Source organism: Rhinoderma darwinii, chromosome 4 (assembly GCF_050947455.1).
Source record: "Rhinoderma darwinii isolate aRhiDar2 chromosome 4, aRhiDar2.hap1, whole genome shotgun sequence".
Taxonomy (NCBI): domain Eukaryota; kingdom Metazoa; phylum Chordata; class Amphibia; order Anura; family Rhinodermatidae; genus Rhinoderma; species Rhinoderma darwinii.
Genome location: NC_134690.1, coordinates 183743074 through 183762684, shown reverse-complemented (window position 1 = coordinate 183762684; position 19611 = coordinate 183743074). Strand labels below are relative to the sequence as shown.

The 19611-nt window shown below is 40.5% G+C and overlaps 1 protein-coding gene across 1 annotated transcript in view; it reads right to left on the bottom strand.

Annotated features, from left to right (window-relative positions):
- GFRAL (GDNF family receptor alpha like) overlaps positions 1 to 19611 on the bottom strand; it is a 70817-nt gene that overhangs the window by 19159 nt on the left and 32047 nt on the right. The window contains exon 7 of the mRNA XM_075863681.1: positions 3335 to 3585. Within this exon, the coding sequence (XP_075719796.1) occupies positions 3335 to 3585 (251 nt within the window). The remainder of the gene's footprint in view (positions 1 to 3334; positions 3586 to 19611) is intronic.

Genomic DNA, 19611 nt, shown 5'->3' with positions numbered 1-19611 from the left:
AGCTGTCAAACGACGACGCGTAAAAATACAGCCTCGGCAAAAGAAATGCAGGACACTTCTTTGGACGTTTTTGGAGCTCTTTTCTCATAGACTCCAATGAAAACAGCTCCAAAAACGGACGTAAAAAACGGCGTGAAAACGCCGCGAAAAATGCGAGTTGGTAAAAAAACGTCTGAAAAGCAGGGTCTGTTTTCCCTTGAAAACAGCTCTGGATTTTCAGACGTTTTTGTTGACTACGTGTGAACATACCCTTAGCTGGAATAGTTTTTGGGTGTCATGTCATATTTGCAAAGCCCCTGAGTACCAAAACAGTGGAAACCTCCCAAAACTGACCCCATTTGGGAAACTACACCACTTAAGGAATCTATCTAGGGGTATAGTGAGCATTTAGACTCCACAGGTCTCTTGCAGAATTTCTTAGAATTAGGCCGTGAAAATGAATATCAACTTTTTTTCCACAAAAATGTTGCATTTTTTCATTTTCACAAAGGATAAAGGAGAAAAAGCCCCCCAACATTTGTAAAGCAATTTCTCCCGAGTACGGCAATACCCTACGTTGTCATAAATGCTTTTTCATTAGAAATTAATTAACCCTTTCAGGACTGATCCATTTTTTGCTTTTTAATTTTAGTTTTTCCCTCCCCGCTTACCAAGAGCCACAACTTTTTTTATTTTTCCGTCAGTGAAGTGGTGTGAGGGCTTATTTTTTGCAGGAGGAGTTGTAGTTTCTAGTGATACCATTTAAAGTACCATTTAATGTACTGGGAAACTGAAAATAAAGTTCTTTGCAGGCTGAAATTTGAAAAAGCTGCGATTCCTCCATTGTTTTTTGGGTTTCGTTTTTACCGCTTTCACCGTGCAGTAAAAACAACAACTAAAATATTTTCTGAGACTTAATACGATTAAGGTGATACCAAATTTGCACAATTTTTTGTATATTTTACTACTTTTACAAAGTAAAAACTATTTGTTAAAAAACAAAAACAAACGTTTTGCTTCACCACATACCGGGAGGCATCACTTTTTTTTATTTTTTGGTCGATTGAGTGGTGTGGGGGCTTATTTTTTTGCGGGACAAGCTGTAGTTTTTATTGGTACCATTTTTTTGGTACATACAACTTTTTGATCACTTTTTATTAAAAATGTTTTAAAAGCTAAGGTGAGCAAAAAACAGCGATTTCGGCGTTTTCAATTCTTTATTTTTTATGGCGTTCACAGTGCGAGTTAAATAATGGTATATTGTAATAGTTCGGACTTCTACGGATGCAGCGATACCAATTTTGTTTATTTTTTAATATTTGACATTACTTTAGAGGAAAAGTGGGAAAGGTTTTTTTTTTTGTACTTTAAATATATAATATATTTTTTTCACTAATAATAACTTTTTTAACTTTTTTTTCACACATTTTATTAGTCCCCCTAGGGGACTTGAAGTATTGCAGTATAATGTAATTTTTACAGCGGTTGCTGTTCCTGTCCGTTAGTCCCAGGTGTCAGCTGTAATAAACAGCTGACACCGGCAGAATATGAAGAGGTCTCAGCGCATGAGCCCACTCCATATGTAACCCCCCGCACCACGACATGCTATTGAGTCGTGCAAAGTGACAATTACAATTTTCCACTGATATGCCATTTTAATGCACAATATGTTGTGCCCAGTTTGTGCCACTGAAGACAAATAACTCATACAATGTTGAGTGGGTTCTCCTGGATATAAAATGGCATATATGTGGACATAAGCCGGTGTTTGGCCACGCTGTAGGGCTCAGAAGTGAGGGAGCACCATTTGGTTTTTGGAGTGCAGATTTTGCATGGTAATAATTCTGTTTGGGGTTTTGCTGGTATTGCAGTTTATAATGTGGGGGCTTATGTAAGCTGGGCAAAGTACATCAGGGCATAATAGAAGGGTATAATAATGGGGTAAATAAATAATAATTTACAGATATGTGGCCGGTGTCGCACTGATAAATGGGGCCCAATCTTATCCGCTTTTGGACACTCTGCACAATTTCTGTCACCATTTTCTGAGAGCCAAAACTTTTTTTTTCTCCCCCGGAGCTGTGTGGGGGCTTATTTGTTGGGGAACAATCTGTAGTTTTCATTGGTACCATTTTGGGGTATATGTGATTTTTTTTTACAACAAACTTTCCATGCAATCACGTGATCGGGACCTGAACCAATCAGGTCCCGATCATGTCTCCGGGACCAGAGGAAAGGATTAGCAGCGTGATCCGAGTGTCAGCACTACTCTGAGACACCCAGATCACGCTTTTAAAACTTACCGTGAATTCACGTCGGCGCTGCACAGAGCCCAGCAAGCGCCGACGTGAATTTACTGTGGGCGGTCGGGAAGCGGTTAATGCGTTAAAAGTCAGGTTAAAGATGGCTACATCTTTATACATTCACTTTTTATTATCAAGGATCTTACTAATGTAATGTACTTCCCAAAATAAAGAAACCTCCAAGTGCTTTCTCATGAAAAAAAAAAAAAGAGTGTCTGTCAGAGATTACAGATAAATTGCTGCTATTCCATACTAAATGGACAGAACACATCATTCAAACTAATTTTGTATGACATCGTATTTGTTTATTGGGTACATGCTAAACCGGTATTATGAAAGTAAAATTGGAAAATTCATATTTATTTTTTCACTAACTGTGCATTAACCCAGTTTACTAGTTTTTATGTATTCTATAGTTTTTCTCTATGGTAAGGGCTCATTCAGACGGGCGTGTTCCTTGTCCGTGTGCTGTCCGTTGAAATAATGGACAGCACACAGACCAATACAAATCAATGGGGCAATTCAGACATGCGTGATTCCGTTGCGTGAAACTCACTGCATGTTCTATATTGGTCTGTTTTTGCAGACCTTTTCGCCCATTGAAGTCTATGGGTGCGTGAAAACCACAGACAGCACACAGAGAACATCCGTGTGCTGTCCGTGTTTCATGCATCATTTGCTAAAGAAATGTAGAGAAATAAGTAAAAAAGGAAGTGCTAGCCGAGGATAATCATGGACGTGAAGAACGGATGCCACACGCAAAGCACACTGATGCCACATGGAATGCACACCCATACACACATGGATATGAAATGCAGGAAATACAGTCCATTTTTTTAGCACACAAATCGGACACGCTCGTGTGAATATAGCCTGACACAATATATATAGATTTTTTTTTAGAAAACAATTGCTCTTTACTTTTTCATTGCAACATTGTAACCTCAGCAGTGGTAACTGTTAAATTTGACAATAGAATACATTACAATGTATTTGGGCTACGCGTGCCTAATGGTACAAATTACTATATAGTAATCTACTTTATAACTTACTTAAACAAGATTTGCTGTGCAAAATGTGAAAGAACAATGAACATAAATGCTGTTCCTCATAGTTAAGTACAATGTTACACGTGCATGGGATTTGAAGCTTTGTCCCGAGAGTACGGATATATGCAGCATGACATTCATCACTTCCAGAACAAGTCAGATCTTCTTTGTGTAAAGCAAGCAAACAGCTCCTATTATTGCGGCATCTGCTAACAGGTTCCCAACATTTTGATTGATATATCCCATATCGTTCTCTGTAGAGATAAAATATTACACTTAAAGCTGTGCTAATTTAGCAAGCTAATAACAGAAGTTGCTGAAAGCAAAGATGTGTGCTATATAATATCTCTCCACATCATAATGTAAGCAGCAGAACTAATTTACAATTACAATTTTACCAAACTGTAGTATTTCCTCATTTTAGGAAATGTTAAAAGAAGATTTAATATTGCAAAATTAATTAACGATTGAATTAACAAACACTATAAACTGACAATAAAACCAAACATAAAACTATCATGAAACAATACTAACTAATCTACATTTATACAATCTTTAAAAAAAGATGTGTCACAATACCCCCCAGTTTTTTCCTATCTAACTTAGGTTGAATTAAGTTATTAAAATCACCTATCACCAATAAGGCTGCAACCTCTTTTCCCTGCATATAGCTATTCAGTGTATACAATATGACATCATGATATGGCGGGAAAGCATAAGCTGCAGCTATAATCAATATAATTTCACAAATTTTACAATATAATAAAATAACTCTTCCTTCTCCATTACAACGTGACGGTATAATTTCTGTATTAATATCACAGTGTATTAACAAATTGACCCCTTGTAATAAGGACGTATACCATGAGTGGAATATATATTTTGCCCAACTTAATTTAAGTCTGCCCTCCGTATCACTTGTCAGGTGTGTCTCTTGGAGACAAACTATTGCTGGAAGATATCTGTTAATTATGTTACACACTTCTAATATTTTTAATTTATTCCTATTCTTATGATATTCCAGGAAAAAACACTAAGCCTTACCTGTTAACTATGGCAGATGTAATAACCTGGTACAATGTAAGTAAGCATCTGTACAATTGCATAAAAGCGAGAGAGAGGAGAGGGCAAAAAACACCCCCAAAAAAACCCACCACAACCCCACCAAACCCATATATCTTCTAAAATCTGAATAAAATCATAACACTTGTAACGGCCGCCGCCTCTCCTTACCTTCTGATGGCCACGACCGCAGAACTCTCTCCTCCTGCCGACGTCTCCCTCCTCGGAGACGCCAGCACACGCGGCCGCTCTTTCCTGTAGTGTCCGCTAGGGTTCCAGGCCTTAAAGGGCCAGAGCTCCCACAATTAATTAATTATCCCCAGACCACACTGGACTATAAAAAGGGCCCTGCCCTTTCACTCCTTGCCTGAGCGTTGTTGTGTATTCCCAGGTTAGTATTAGCAAATGGTCCCTTAATTGTATCCTGTTCCCAGTATACCTGTGCCCTGCTACTTGTATCCCATGGTATGTTTGTTTCTGAGCCTTATCTAGTATTGGAGTCGTGTTGTGCCATCTGCCATGCCTGCTGTCATAAACAACATCGGGTGTCATCTGCAATGCCTGCTGTCATACACCACGTCTGCTGTCATCTGCCATGCCTGCTGTCATAAATGACATCTGGTGTCATCTGCAATGCCTGCTGTCATACACCACGTCTGGTGTCATTTGCCATGCCTGGTATCATCCGCCACGTCTGGCATCATCTACCTTCAAGTTCCATCTGTGCCTAAGCCTCTGCTACTGTCTGGACTTTTACAGGTACTCTTGTGCTAGGACTTTGCATAGACTTAATAGACTGTTGTTTAGCCAGCTGCTACTCCGCTATGGTGGTGTGGCCTAGTGGGTCCATATACCCACAGATCATGACAACACTCTACTCACTAAAGTCTAATTTATCCAACAATGAAACCACCTCTTTAAGATTATTAAAAAAAAAAAACACTGTTTTGTCCATATAGACAACTGGCTGAAAATACAGTAAGAAAAAGTATTGGATTCCAAACTTAGTATGTCCTTAGTCTTCTCTTTACATACCAGAGATATTGGAGACTTGAAAGCCAACTTTCAATATCCATGAAGGTCACACTGATACTAAGCTCCTTGTCAAAATATTGCCAAATAGGCAGAAATTGACTCTAATTCATAAGGATCAAACAGGCTTCATGGCAGGAAAATTGACAGCGTGAAATATTATGTGACTTTTTATGAATATGCCATTGTACCCAGATAATCCGGGTGAAAGGGTGATTCTGTCCCTTGACGCAGCAAATGTCTTTGATACTGTTAAAGGGGTTTTCTAGTCCCTAAAAACTGTGTGCCTATTCTCAGGATAGGCCATCGATAGCTAAATTGGAAGGGGTCTGACTCCCGGGTCCTCCGCCGATCAGCTGTTTTAAAGGGGTTGCAGCGGCCATACAAGCGATCCGTTCCCTTAATTTTTACTTGCTCACTGTGAGTCGTCGACACACACATAGCGGCAATTAACGCTATTACAGCCTTCTTCCATTGAAGTGATGTGACCGTCCCCGCTGTACTCTTTGTACAAGCAGTAGTAGTAGTACAGTGATTACATAGCCTATGGCGGGGCCGGTCACATCACTTCAATGGGAGAAGGCTGCAATACTGTGAATCGCCGCTACATGTGTGTCGAGGATTCACAGTGAGCAAGTAGAAATGAAGGAGAAGCAGCACTCATACCGATTGTTGTCATGGAGCTGCTAATAGTAAAATAAATAAATAAACTGCAATACATAAGTTTTGCAGTATATTGAACAAGCGATCCAACAATCGCTCGCTTGAATCCTCTAGGGGGACTAACAAAAAAGTAAAAAACTGTTAAGTAAAGGTATGTATATATATATATATATATATATATGAATATATATGAGAAAAAAATTATACTGTACAAAAAAAACATTTCCCATTTTACCTCTAAACTAATGCAAAAATTATAAAAATAAAAATAATTAGTATAGCTGCGTCTGTAAGAGTCTGAGCTATTACAATATAACATTATTTAACCCGCACGGTGTAAGTGAACAAAAAGTTACATGTACCCAAAATGGTACAAATAATAACAGCTCATCTTGCAAAAAAGAAGCCAAACCATCACACAGCTCAATTGAGGAAAAAAAATTCGGAATATGGCGACACAAAACAATTTTTTTAACAATTTGTTATTTCTTTGTAAATGTAATGAACCATAAAAAATATGAATTTGGTATCACCGTAATCATATTAACCCATAGAATAACGGTAAGGTGTTGTTTTTATGCCATAAAAACAAGACCCAAAAAATAATGGAGGAATCATTTTTTTCCCATTCCAACTCACATAGAGTTTTCCCAGTTTCCCAGTACATTATATAATACAATAAATGGTGTCATGAAAAACTACACTTGTCCCGCAAAAAACAAGCCCTCATATGGATATATCGATATAAAAATAAAAAGTTATGGCTTTTGGGAAGCAAGAAGGAAAACATTAAAATGAAAAAAGAAGGGGGCGTTCCCGGAAGCCGATGGAGTAGGTCGCACAACCAGGAGCTCCTCTGATCCCCGGCCTTAACTAAGCGGTTTGTACTCGTTGTAGCCTCCCAAGACATACCTATAATGGTGAGACAGTCTGCTAAGAAGCCAGAGATTAAACTGGCATCCTCTGGAGCCCCGAAGGGTGGCACCTTGGACGCCTTCTTCTCGGACCTGCCGGCGGGACACGCGCCATTGCCTGCGCCCTCTCAAGATGCTGCATCACAGTCCTCCTGGTGTCCGTCGGAGCTGGACGAGCAAGACTCGGATAACTTGCTGCCACTGGCAATTGGAGATACACCCCATCCTGAGATGGATCCTCGAGAGGGAAACGGAGATGGCTTGCCGCCATCTTCTGTGGCAGCCTCTATTCCACATTCGGCTGAACCGGAGTGGGAGGCACTTCACTCTCTGGGACCACCCTCCTCCTCACGACAGAATCTTCAGGTCAGTGACTTACTGATACAAGCCAGGAAATTTCCAATATCCCCCAAACCTCCGAGACCCCGAAGGAGCGACATTTATACTTCTAAACGCCCCAGAGACTTGGGCAGGTCAGGGAGAGACCCTGAGTTGGAGACTCTCTCTATTTCTGATCATCTGCCGCCATGTGCTCATGGTGCAGACTCGCAACCATGGCTCTCATCATCTGACTCTGAGAGTCCCACTCCCAAACGCCATGACTGGCTGTCTTTTTTAAAACAGCTTCCTACCCGAGAGGATTTTAAATCACTTATTGCTGAGGTGAAAGACACCTGTAATGTGGCTATTGCAACAGTGAGGCAAGACATCCATAAAATCTCCCATAGAATGGAGTCGTTAGAAGATGACCATGATTTCACCCGCCAATATGTATCCCAGTTGCAAACCACGGTAGTGGCACAACATACTGCTCTATCCGATTATCAAAAACACCTGGAGGATCTGGATAACAGAGGTAGAAGACATAATATTAGAGTTCGGGGTGTGCCTGAAGTTACTCAGGATGAGAATCTGAAGGAAGTACTGGCGACCATTTTTAATAATGTTCTGGGTGCCTCCGCTGACCATGCTATCAAGTTGGATAGGGCTCACAGAGCTCTAAGACCTAAAGGAGCTTCGCCTTTACCTCGTGATATTATCTGCTGTGTGACTGACTATGAGCTTAAGGAAACCATTATGAATAAAGCTAGAGTTCACCGTTCTATTCAGTATAAAGGTTCCACTGTCCAACTGCTACATGTCATGGATCACACTGCACAGACGTAGACAATTATGCCCTTTACTTTCTAGATTGCGAGAAAATAATATCTTATACCGTTGGGGATTCCCGTTCAGTCTCACAGCCAGACGTGATGGCCGTTCAGCTGTTCTCAGATCATCGTCAGATGTCTGGGCCTTCTGTGATATCCTGGACATTCCGGTCCCGAAACTGCCCGCTTGGGAACTTTCTCCGCCTCCACCCCCACCTTCCCCTGTTTGGCAAAAGGTTTCCCCACGAAGGAAATCTGCTACTCCACGAGGTTCCATGTTTGATCGCAGACCCAAACCATCATCTCAACGTTCATGAATTTGTTTAAGGAGGCTCATACTCTTGTTTGCATGCATACGTTCTTAGACCGCACTGAAAGTTCACTTTGTGTAAAAGAATGTTCTTTCTGACCTGATTTCTTTTTTATAGGCTGTGGCGGAGTTCCACTAGTACAGATTATACAAGATTTGTTCATCCCTGCTACTGGGGTTAATGGCTGTGTTGCTGATAGATTTGGCTTCCAGTGGTTCTTCTCCCTTATGGAGACACTATACCTTCCTAGTGCATTTGATGCATCTAGTGCTCACATTGTCACATGCGTGTAAGAATTTCATTATTATACTAGTCTTTATATGGAATTTTGATTCCATTCATAGTCGTATAACCGACTTGATACCGCAAGACTGCTATCTGTTTTTATCTTTTTTGTCTGTGTTTGTTTGTCTTTGTCTCCCCCATCCCTTCCCCTCTTTCCTCCAACTTTGTATCTTGTATCTTAATTAGGAGATCTGGTTTGTGGACTAGGACTATAACAATGGTATGGCGACTCCTCTTCCTGACACTCCACTCAGCACACAGGTTGGTGGGCCCTCTGGGTTCGTTGTTCATATTTGATCCACTGCTTACGGAACTGTCATGGCGCGTATAGTATCCTTGAATGTTAAGGGCCTAAATTCTAATGTTAAGAGGCGCCTTGCACTCCGAGAGCTGAAGCACTTGAGGGCAGATGTCGCCTTCTTACAAGAGACGCACCATGACAGTTCTGGGTCTTTCAAATTTGCATTGCCTCATTTTCCTGTTGCTTACACGGCTGTTCAAAATAAGAAAAGGGCTGGTGTCGCTATTTTAATATCACGGGATTGTCCATTACAAGTTACAAAGTCCATTGTTGATCCACACGGATGATATGTCATCCTCGCAGGGACCCTGAAAGGTGTTCCGATCACTTTATGCAACCTATATGCTCCAAATACGTTACAAATTCCCTTTTTGGAGAGAGTTTTTGCTAAGATTTCCCGGCTACCGCCTACTACTTTGTTTATAGGGGGCGACTTTAACCTCCCTCTCTCTGATATCATGGATAGGCACTCGCTTAGTTACCCTTCTCCGGCTTTGGAATTGCGTCGGCGCACATCAGCATTTCGTCTTTTGATTTGTAAATATAACCTCTATGATTTATGGCGAATCTCTAACCCGTCGGCTAAACAATACACCTTTTACTCACACCCACATAGCACCCACACTCGGATTGATCTATTTCTCGGCAATATACCGGGTCTTCGTTCAACCTCATTTGTTGACATTGGTCCTATTACTTGGTCGGATCACGCTCCAATTATGTTGGATCTACATCCTGATCTACGAACTACCCGGATATGTCACTGGAGGTTGAACGAACGTATGCTTAAATCCCCAGTACATAGGGCGACCCTTAAAGCACATATTGATTCCTATTTTGCTCTTAACAAGGATTCGGTCCCTTCGTTATCCACAACATGGGAGGCGCACAAGGCGGTTCTCCGAGGGCACTGTATTTCCCTCTCTTCTCACATCAAACGGGTTACGGCCCAACAATGCTTAGATCTAACGATGACCCTCACTAACCTAGAGCGTAAAATGTCCCTTTCCCCCTCAATGTCTACTCTCTGACGAATCATTGCCACACGGGGAAAGTTAAAGGATCTCTCTATAGCTAAATTAGAAAATATACTCTTGTATACTAAGCAACGATATTATGAGAGGGGGAATAAGGCGCATTCATTACTTGCGGCTCAATTGCGTGACAAAAAAGCTCAGTCGACCCTGTCTGCTCTCCGGGATGCACGAGGTCGATTGATCTATGATCCTAATCAACAAGCGGACATGTTTCACCAATATTACTCAAAGTTATTTTCTCTTAAATCCCAACTCCCTGCAGATCCGTCCACGCGTGCCCAACATTTAACTGAATATTTAAGGTCCTGCCCTCTTCCCACTATTACATCTGATGATGCCCTTATGCTCAATGCCCCCATCACCACAGAGGAATTGCAAGATACTATAAAAGATCTTCCTAATGGAAAATCCCCAGGACCTGATGGTTTCTCATACCTTTATTATAAGGCTTTTCAGGATTCATTAACTTCGCATTTATTGGCCCTCTTTAACTCCTTCCTGTCGGGGGCTGTGATCCCCCCTTCCATGCTTCATTCCTTTATCACGGTTATTCCTAAACCGGGAAAGGATCAGTCTGATTGTTCCAGCTATAGGCCAATTTCTTTGTTGAATGCTGATCTCAAAATATTTACTAAGATTCTGGCCAATAGACTTGGCATGTTGCTCCCTGGCTTGATTCATAAAGACCAGGTGGGTTTTGTCATGCATAGACAAGCAGGAGACAACACTAGACGTACCATTGATTTAGTGGATGTCCTCAATAAAACTGATTCTCCTGGCTTACTCCTTAGCCTGGACGCTGAAAAATCCTTTGACCGATTGGACTGGTCCTTCCTCTTTGCCACATTAGAAACCATAGGCATCTCCGGTCCCTTTCTTACTGCCCTATACTCATTATATACCTCTCCAAATGCAGTGGTTAAGTTACCACACGCGACTTCCCAACGTTTCAATATTTCCAATGGGACTTGTCAGGGTTGCCCTCTCTCCTCCATTTTTTATGTGTTATGCATAGAACCTCTGGCCGCCTGTATCAGGAGTAATCCGGATATTCAGGGCTTTTTAGTGCGGGATCGGGATAAAAGATTTCTCTATTTGCTGATGATGTCCTTCTGACTCTGCGCAATCCACAAATTTCCTTACCAAATTTACACGCGGTCCTAGATGAATATAGCCTCCACTCGGGATACAAGCTTAATAACTCTAAGACAGAAGCCCTACCACTTAATATTTCCCCACCGCTTACTTCGACCCTACAAACGGCCTTTAACTACACATTGAAAGATGATGCGATTAAATATTTAGGTGACCAGATCACCCGATCATATGCCTCCTTGTATAAACTTAACTTTTCCCCCTTCTTCCAGGAAATTAATACACTATTGTCTAAATGGTCCTCCCTCCCCCTGTCCTTCGGCAGAGTGTCTGCAGTCAAAATGACTATTCTACCAAAGTATCTGTATCTCTTGGAGACCCTTCCGGTGCCTATACCGCGTAACGAAATCCGAAGGTTTCAATCAGCTCTCTTGAAATATATTTGGGTGAGTAAACGCCACAGAATCCCAAAATCAGTCCTACTTTCTACCACTACATCAGGTGGCCTGGCTGTATATCGATACTATTTAGCTGTACATCTCCATAGAATTCCTAGTTGGACTTCGATGCGTGCATATAATAAATGGACTGAGATTGAGAAGCTCTGGATTGCTCCTACTCACCCGAATGTGCTGTTGTGGTCTGGGGCTGTGGACGCTCTGCCGATGCCCTTACTTGGTCCCATGCTGTTCACTAAGAACATATGGAGGCTGGCTAACGCCTTGTACCCCTTGTCCTCTTCTAAATCACCAATGACCTTTTTCTTATTTAACCCGTCCTTGCCCGACGGACTCACTGCAAGGATGACTAGACCATGGTCACGAGCTGGCCTATTTTATTTTGCTGACATCATAGTCCCATGCTCGAGAATTCTTTTACCGTTTTCAAAATCACCCAACACATACTTCAGTTATCTACAGATTACCCATTATGCCAATTCTCTTCCTGGTGATTGTAGTTTCTCTAAACCTACACCCTTCGAAATTCTCTGCAAAACTATTACTTCCACTAGTAGTCTAATCTCTGAGATATACAACATTCTCTCCTCTCTAGGGGGTAATATGACTCCCAAACATAGCTATATGGTTAAATGGGAGACCTATTTTGGTAGGGAGATCCCCCTGTCGCTGTGGCAAATTGTTTGGTCGCAAGCTGGAAAATCCTCTCTTTGTGCCTCCTACAAAGAGAACCAGTATAAAATTCTGATGTATTGGTACCACACTTCGGATTTTCTCCACCACATATACCCTCTTGTTTCAGACAGATTTTGGAGATGCCGCAGCGATAGGGGGACACTTCCTCATATCTTCTGGGACTGCCGATTACTCCGCCCCTTCTGGAGAGAGGTTGCAGATTTAGTCCATGCACTATTAGGGGTCCATGTTCCCCTGACAGCTCTGACTTTTCTTCTTAATGTACCGCCGAAAGGCCTCTGAAAAGTATCCTCCAGATTACTACTACATGTGCTTAGTGCTGCTAAGTGTCTCATAGCGGCTCACTGGAAGAAAACTAGTCCCCCTACATTGACAGATTTGTATTCTAGAATAAGAGAGGTTAGAAGAATGGAGTCCTTGAAAGCCTCCTTGAACAATCACTTGGATCGTTTACATGATGTCTGGTCACCATGGGATGTGTATGATTCGCCCTGAGCCGCATACTACCTGTTCTAATCTCTTTTTGATGTTCTCAGATCAAGCCAGGATATCTCTTTGCTTCCTTCCCCTCCCCTCCTATTGACTTGTCGTACATGTTTTCTGTGTTCGCTGTTTTTCCTTTTATTTTTTTGAAAACAGAGTCTGCCTAGTTGATAGGGAAGCGTGGGATCCACATATTACCCTATCACATGTTCTTCATTGGGAGTTTTTGCAACATGATTGGTCTCTCTTATGGTGCCCATTGTAGACTGTATGTTATTTTTGATTCCTACCATGTTGTACTTTCATACCATTTCTGTCATGACTTATACTCTGTACTGTGATGATACCGTGTATGTTTTATCCTTTTTGAAAAATATAAATATATAATTATAAAAATTAAAAAAATAAAAAAATAAAAAATAGCTGCGGCAGCAGGGGGTTAAGGAAACGTGTTTTTGCCTTGTTTTGGATTGACAGGGCTGTTATTATATAGAGATCCTTGTGCCAGGATCGGTTTACATTGGTTAATTTTTGAATCTTCTGATATTTTAAGGGGAAGAAGCACTTCTCCTGCTTAAATGTGGACGGATATTATTTGACTAATATTTTTTACTAATTTATTTGATTTGGTTCTCTTTATCTACTTTTAAGACTTGTGTGAAAATCTGATGTCGTTTTAGTGACATTTATGCAGAAATATAGAAAATTCTAAAGGGTTCACGAAATTTCAAGCACCACTGTATATGGATACCCATGAAAATATTTAAAATTAATGAAAATACTTTGTGTAGAGGGGTAAACAGCCTAGACTTAAGATTATACATTTCCAATTAATCCTACAATTACGTTATTGCACTTGAGATGGTGGCGAATGAAAAAATAATAATAATTGTAAATATTAAAGACATGCTGGATTTTACTCCTATTTTTGGAAATAGTGTTCTTAAAAGTTCCTCTCTTCCAAAGAAATGTAGATTTTGAATAGCCAGATAGCCAGATGTGTACATAGATACAGCATCAGGACCAAACTCAGTATATAAATGCAGTGCCAGATCCAAGCTCAGTACAAAAATATAGCTTAAAAATCAAGCTCATTACATGAATATGGTACCAGAACCAAGCCCAGTACATATATGCAGAACCAGAACAAAGCTCAGTACATACAAACGGCACCAGAACCAAGGTCAGTACATAAATACAATATCAGAACCAAGCTCCTAACATAAATATAGCAGCGGAACCAATCTCGATACATAAATATAGTACGAGAACCAAGCTAGTACAATAATGTAGTTAAGAACCAAGCTCAGTACAATAATATAGCTTAAGAAACAAGCTCAGTACATAAAAATGGTACCAGAACCAAGCCCAGTACATAAATGTAGCACCAGAACTAAGGCTCAGCACAGAAAAAACAGTACCAGAACCAAGCTCAGTACATAAGCATAGCACCAAAACCAAGTTCAGTACATAAATACAGTGCTAGAACCAAGCTCAATACATAAATATAGCACCAGAACTAAGCTCAATACATATAGTATTAGAACCAAACTTTCAGTACAGAAATTCAGCACCAGAATCAAGCTCAGCACGTAAATAAAGCACCAGATCCAAGCTCAGTCCATAAATATTATACCAGAACCAAGCCCAGTATATAAATACAGCACCAGAACCAAGTTCAGTACATACATAATATCAGCACACATACTGCTCAGTACAGAGATTACTTACAAATTCAGTTTAGCCCATGCCATATGGGTTTGACTATGTGAAACTACAGTTCCCAGTATGGCCTAAACAATGGTACAGTCAGATTATGCTAAAAATTGCTGTTCCACAAAAAAGAATGGTACCACCCATCATCTTGCTGCAAATAATATAGTGACTACAGTAAAAATGAAAGGAACTGCAGCACTCCAGTATTCCAAAAATATGTATAAAATGCATAAAAAACTTGCAACATTTCAAGCCTTATAGGTTCTATAACAAGCTTAATACAATGATACGGTGCACAGATTATATAGTATTTGGCCAGTGACATAATTTCCTGTGCATAACTATCGTAAACAAACTATACAATCCATTATAAATACATAATACATCCTTATAAATACCTCCCATAACACCTGTGCAGTATATATTCTCAATTACGGTGAAGATCGCCAAGGAATGACACTCTAATCTATGCTTGATAAAGACCCTATAAGTGTTGAAACGTTGCAAGTTTTTTATGCTTGGTGAATAAATACTAACACATTTTTGGAATAGTGGAGTGCTGCAATTCATTTCATTTTTATTTTGGATACCCTTGGACCTGGGACATTTTTGCGGTGTGCACCACCCACTGTTGGAGATTTGTTCCTTTCTCTTTGTGTTTTATACCTGGTTGTGCTGCTGACCTCTTTGAGTATATCGTGACTACAGTACTGATTAAAACCAAGCTCAGTACATAAATATAGCACCAGAACAGAGCTCAGTACATACATACAGCACCAGAACCAAGCTCAGTACATGAATACAATATCAGAACCAAGCTCCTAACATATATATATATATATATATATAGTAGCGGAACCAAGCTTAATACATATGTATAGTGCCAGAACCAAGCTCAGTACAAAAATATAGCTTAAGAACCAAGCTCAGTGCAATAATATAGCACAAGAAACAAGATCAGTACATAAATATGGTACAAGAACCAAGCCCAATACATAAATACAGCACCAAAGCTAAGCTCAGTATATAAATGCAGTGCGAGAACCAAGTTCAGTACAAAAATATAGCTTAAGAACCAAGCAAAGTACATACATATGGTACCAGAACCAAGCCCAGTACATATATATAGCACCAGAACTATGAATACAGTAGCAGAACAAAGCTCAGTATATATACAATACCAGTACAAATACATTTTAGCCCCTGCTCTATAAGTTTGTACGACATGAAACTACAGCTACCAGTATGGCATGAGCAATGGTAAGGCTATGCTGGGAGTTGCTGAAAAAAAATGGTACCACCCATCATCTCACTTCAGATCATACAGTTACTACAGTAATGATTAGACAAAGTCAGAGGAAGAATAATCATTTACATTCAGTGAGTCACAGATGATTTATTCTCTGACTGGAGTCCTCCACTTTCTCTTTTTTTTTTTTTTTCATCCGTTCCAAACCGTAATGACAACTTCTTTTGACTTCTTACGACTCGTCTCTGTAAAATTTGCTGCTCAGATGTTTTCAGCTTCTCATTTATACTGCGCAAAATCCTCATGATGCCACACACTGCGCCCTGAATAAAAATGCACTATATACTCTGCTCCTGAATACACGGCCACACGTTGTGCCCCTGAAAACAATAATGTCACACATTGTGCTCCCTGAAAATAAAGTACCAAAGACACTGTGTCCTTTATTCCACATGCTGTGACCCATGCAAATAAGTGCCCCATTAGAATTTGACATGCTGTGCCCTCTGTAGAGTGCCACACTGTGCCACCTGTAGAAAGTGCCGCACACAGTGCAACCTAAAGAAAGTGTCACACACACTGCCCCCTGAAGAGAGTGCAACACACATTGTCCCTGTAGAGAGTGTCACACAGTGCCCCCTGTAGATAGTGTCACATACAGTGCCCCTGTAGAAGGTGTCACATACAATGAACCCTGTAAAATGCCACACAGAGTGCCAGAATTAAGCTCAGAACCAAGAACCAAGCTCAGTACAAAAATATTGCTTAAGAACCAAGCTCAATACAATAATATAGCACAAGAAACAAGATCAGTACACAAATATGATACAAGAACCAAACCCAATACATAAATACAGCACCAAAGCTAAGCTCAGTATATAAATGCAGTGCTAGAACCAAGTTCAGTACAAAATATAGCTTAAGAACCAAGCACAGTACATACATATGGTACCAGAACCAAGCCCAGTACATACTGTATATATAGCATCAGAACTAAGCTTGGTATATGAATACAGTAGCAGAACAAAGCTCAGTAAATATACAATACCAGTACAAATACATCTTAGCCCCTGCTTTATAAGTTTGTACCACATGAAACTACAGCTACCAGTATGGCATGAGCAATGGTAAGGTTATGCTGGGAGTTGCTGACAAAAAACATGGTACCACCCATCATCTCACTTCAGATCATACAGTTACTACAGTAATGATTAGACAAAGGCAGAGGAAGAATAAACATTTACATTCAGTGAGTCACAGATGATTTATTCTCTGACTGGAGTCCTCCACTTTCTGTTTTTTTTTTTTCCATCCGATCCAAACCGTAATGACAACTTCTTTTGACTTCTTACGACTCGTCTCTGTAAAATTTACTGCTTAGATGTTTTCAACTTCTCATTTATACTAAGGCAAAATCCTCATGATGCCACACACTGCGCCCTGAATAAAAATGCACTATATACTCTGCTCCTGAATACACTGCCACATGTTGTGCCCCTGAATACAATAATGTCACACATTGTGCTCCCTGAAAATAAAGTACCAAAGACACTATGTCCTATATTCCACATGCTATGACCCATGCAAATAAGTGCCCCATTAGAATTTGACACGCTGTACCCTCTGTAGAGAATGCCACACAGTGCCACCTGTAGAAAGTGCCACACAGTGCAACCTATAGAAAGTGGCACACACTGTGCCCCACGAAGAGAGTGCAACACACATTGTCCCTGTAGAGAGTGTCACACAGAGCCCCCTGTAGATAGTGTCACATACAGTGCCCCTGTAGAAGGTGTCGCATACAATGAACCCTGTAAAATGCCACACAGAGTACCTCCTGTAGAGTGCCACACACAGTGTCCCAGGCAGACAGCGCCACACAGTGCCCTCTGTAGATAGTCAACAAACAATGGGGAGCGAGACCAAAATAGTTGGCGGGCAAATTAATGATCAATGAAAATGGATGCCTGCCGGCAAGATAGGCCCTTTTTTATCAACTATAATTGAAGTAAAATAACAAATTTTTTATTATGCTATTAGAAGCAAAGAGACACACTACATAGAAATTAAAAGGTTCATGTTCACTGCCAACATTGACCAGCGTAGTGCAATGTATAACAGCAAAGAGATGCAGAGTGTCAGCGGCTGCAGCACGCTCCACTCAGACCAAGGTTCAATATCTAGAGTCAGCAGTTAACATTGTATTAAAATTTCAAAGGAGCCCCATCTCTTTGCTATTATACATTGCACTACGCTGGTCAATGTTGGCAGTGAACATGAACCTTTTAATTTCTATGTAGTGTGTCTCTTTTCTTCTAATAGCATAATAAAAATGTTGTTGTTTTACTTCAATTATAGTTGATAAAAAAGGGCCTCTGTAGATAGTGTCACACACATTATTTTCTGTAGATACTGTCACACAGCCCCCTGTAGATAGTACCACAGAGTACCCCCTGTGGATAGTGTTACACACAGTGACCCCTGTAGACAGTACCATACTCAGTGCCCTCTGTACATAGTTCCACACAGTGCCCCCTGTAGATAGTGCCACAGTGTCCTCTATAAGTAGAATGTCACAGTGCCCCCTGTAGATAGTTCCACAGAGTGGCCTCAGTAGATAGTAACACATACAGTGCCACCTGAGATAGTGCCACACAGAGACTATTGTCCATAGCGCCACAGTGCCCCTGTAAATAATATGCCACAGTTCCCAATGTTCCACAAACATACATATATACATACTCACCTGTCCCCGTTCCCATGCCGTCCTCCAGAAATGTAGGCCTGGCCTCTTCTGACCATGCCTGCTCTAGCGGAACAATGCAGGTGACAACAACATAATTGCGTCGCCTGTATCACAGGAAATGGGCAGGATACTAAAAGTTCCCTTTCCTTGCCAGCGCTAGGTAGACTGCTCAATTGTATCTGCATCCTAAGAACACGGATACAATTAAGGGCAGGGGTACCAGGTCGCGATCCCTCTCCAGCCCCCCCCCCCCCGGTTCTGAGAACCGGCTACTAATTTTGATACAAAGCAATGATAACTGCATGTGTTTCCTTGGAGATAACCATGGTTAACAGAAGAAGATAATGATTTCAAGCACCATCCCCCTTTTAACCCCTTAATACTGAAGGTGTTTTAAACCTTAGTGTCCAAAGCAATTTTCGCAGTTTTGCTATTCACAGATGTAACGCAGTATAACTCTGTATGTTTTATGTATCGATGTGAATTTTAGTATATATATATATATATAGTATAAAACACAAGTGCCCCTTTTTTCAATTGCGCACTAAAATGTCTTAATTTAGTTTTTTACACCATGGTATTAATGTATGGGTAATGGACTTGAAGTCCAATAAATAATGGTAAAAAAACATTGTGTTCTACAAACTAGACACTCTAAAGTCTATTTCTAGCGGTTCAATTTCCGTTTTAACCCTTCGTACTTTTTAATTTGGGCCAAAAAAATGTAAATAGCTTTTTTTTTTTTACAAAAGTGTCACTTTTCTTAAGCCATTTCGAAACACCATATGACATACTGGTAAAAGTGTCACCTTTCCACATTCTGCTATTTCTCCCGTGTACGGCGATACCAAATATGTGTGTATAATCTATTATATGGACCCGTTATAGGGCATATCATAGAAGGAGGCCATTTTGGCTTTTGGAGGCCTGTCACACCAGAGTTAATTTTAGTTCACCGTGCTGCATTTGCCATAGTACTGGAGTGGCAGACTGTCAGAATTTACCAAAAATTACCATGATACAAAAAAATACACACCCTAAATTTTATTTCTAGCAGTTCAATTTCTGTTTTAACCCTTCA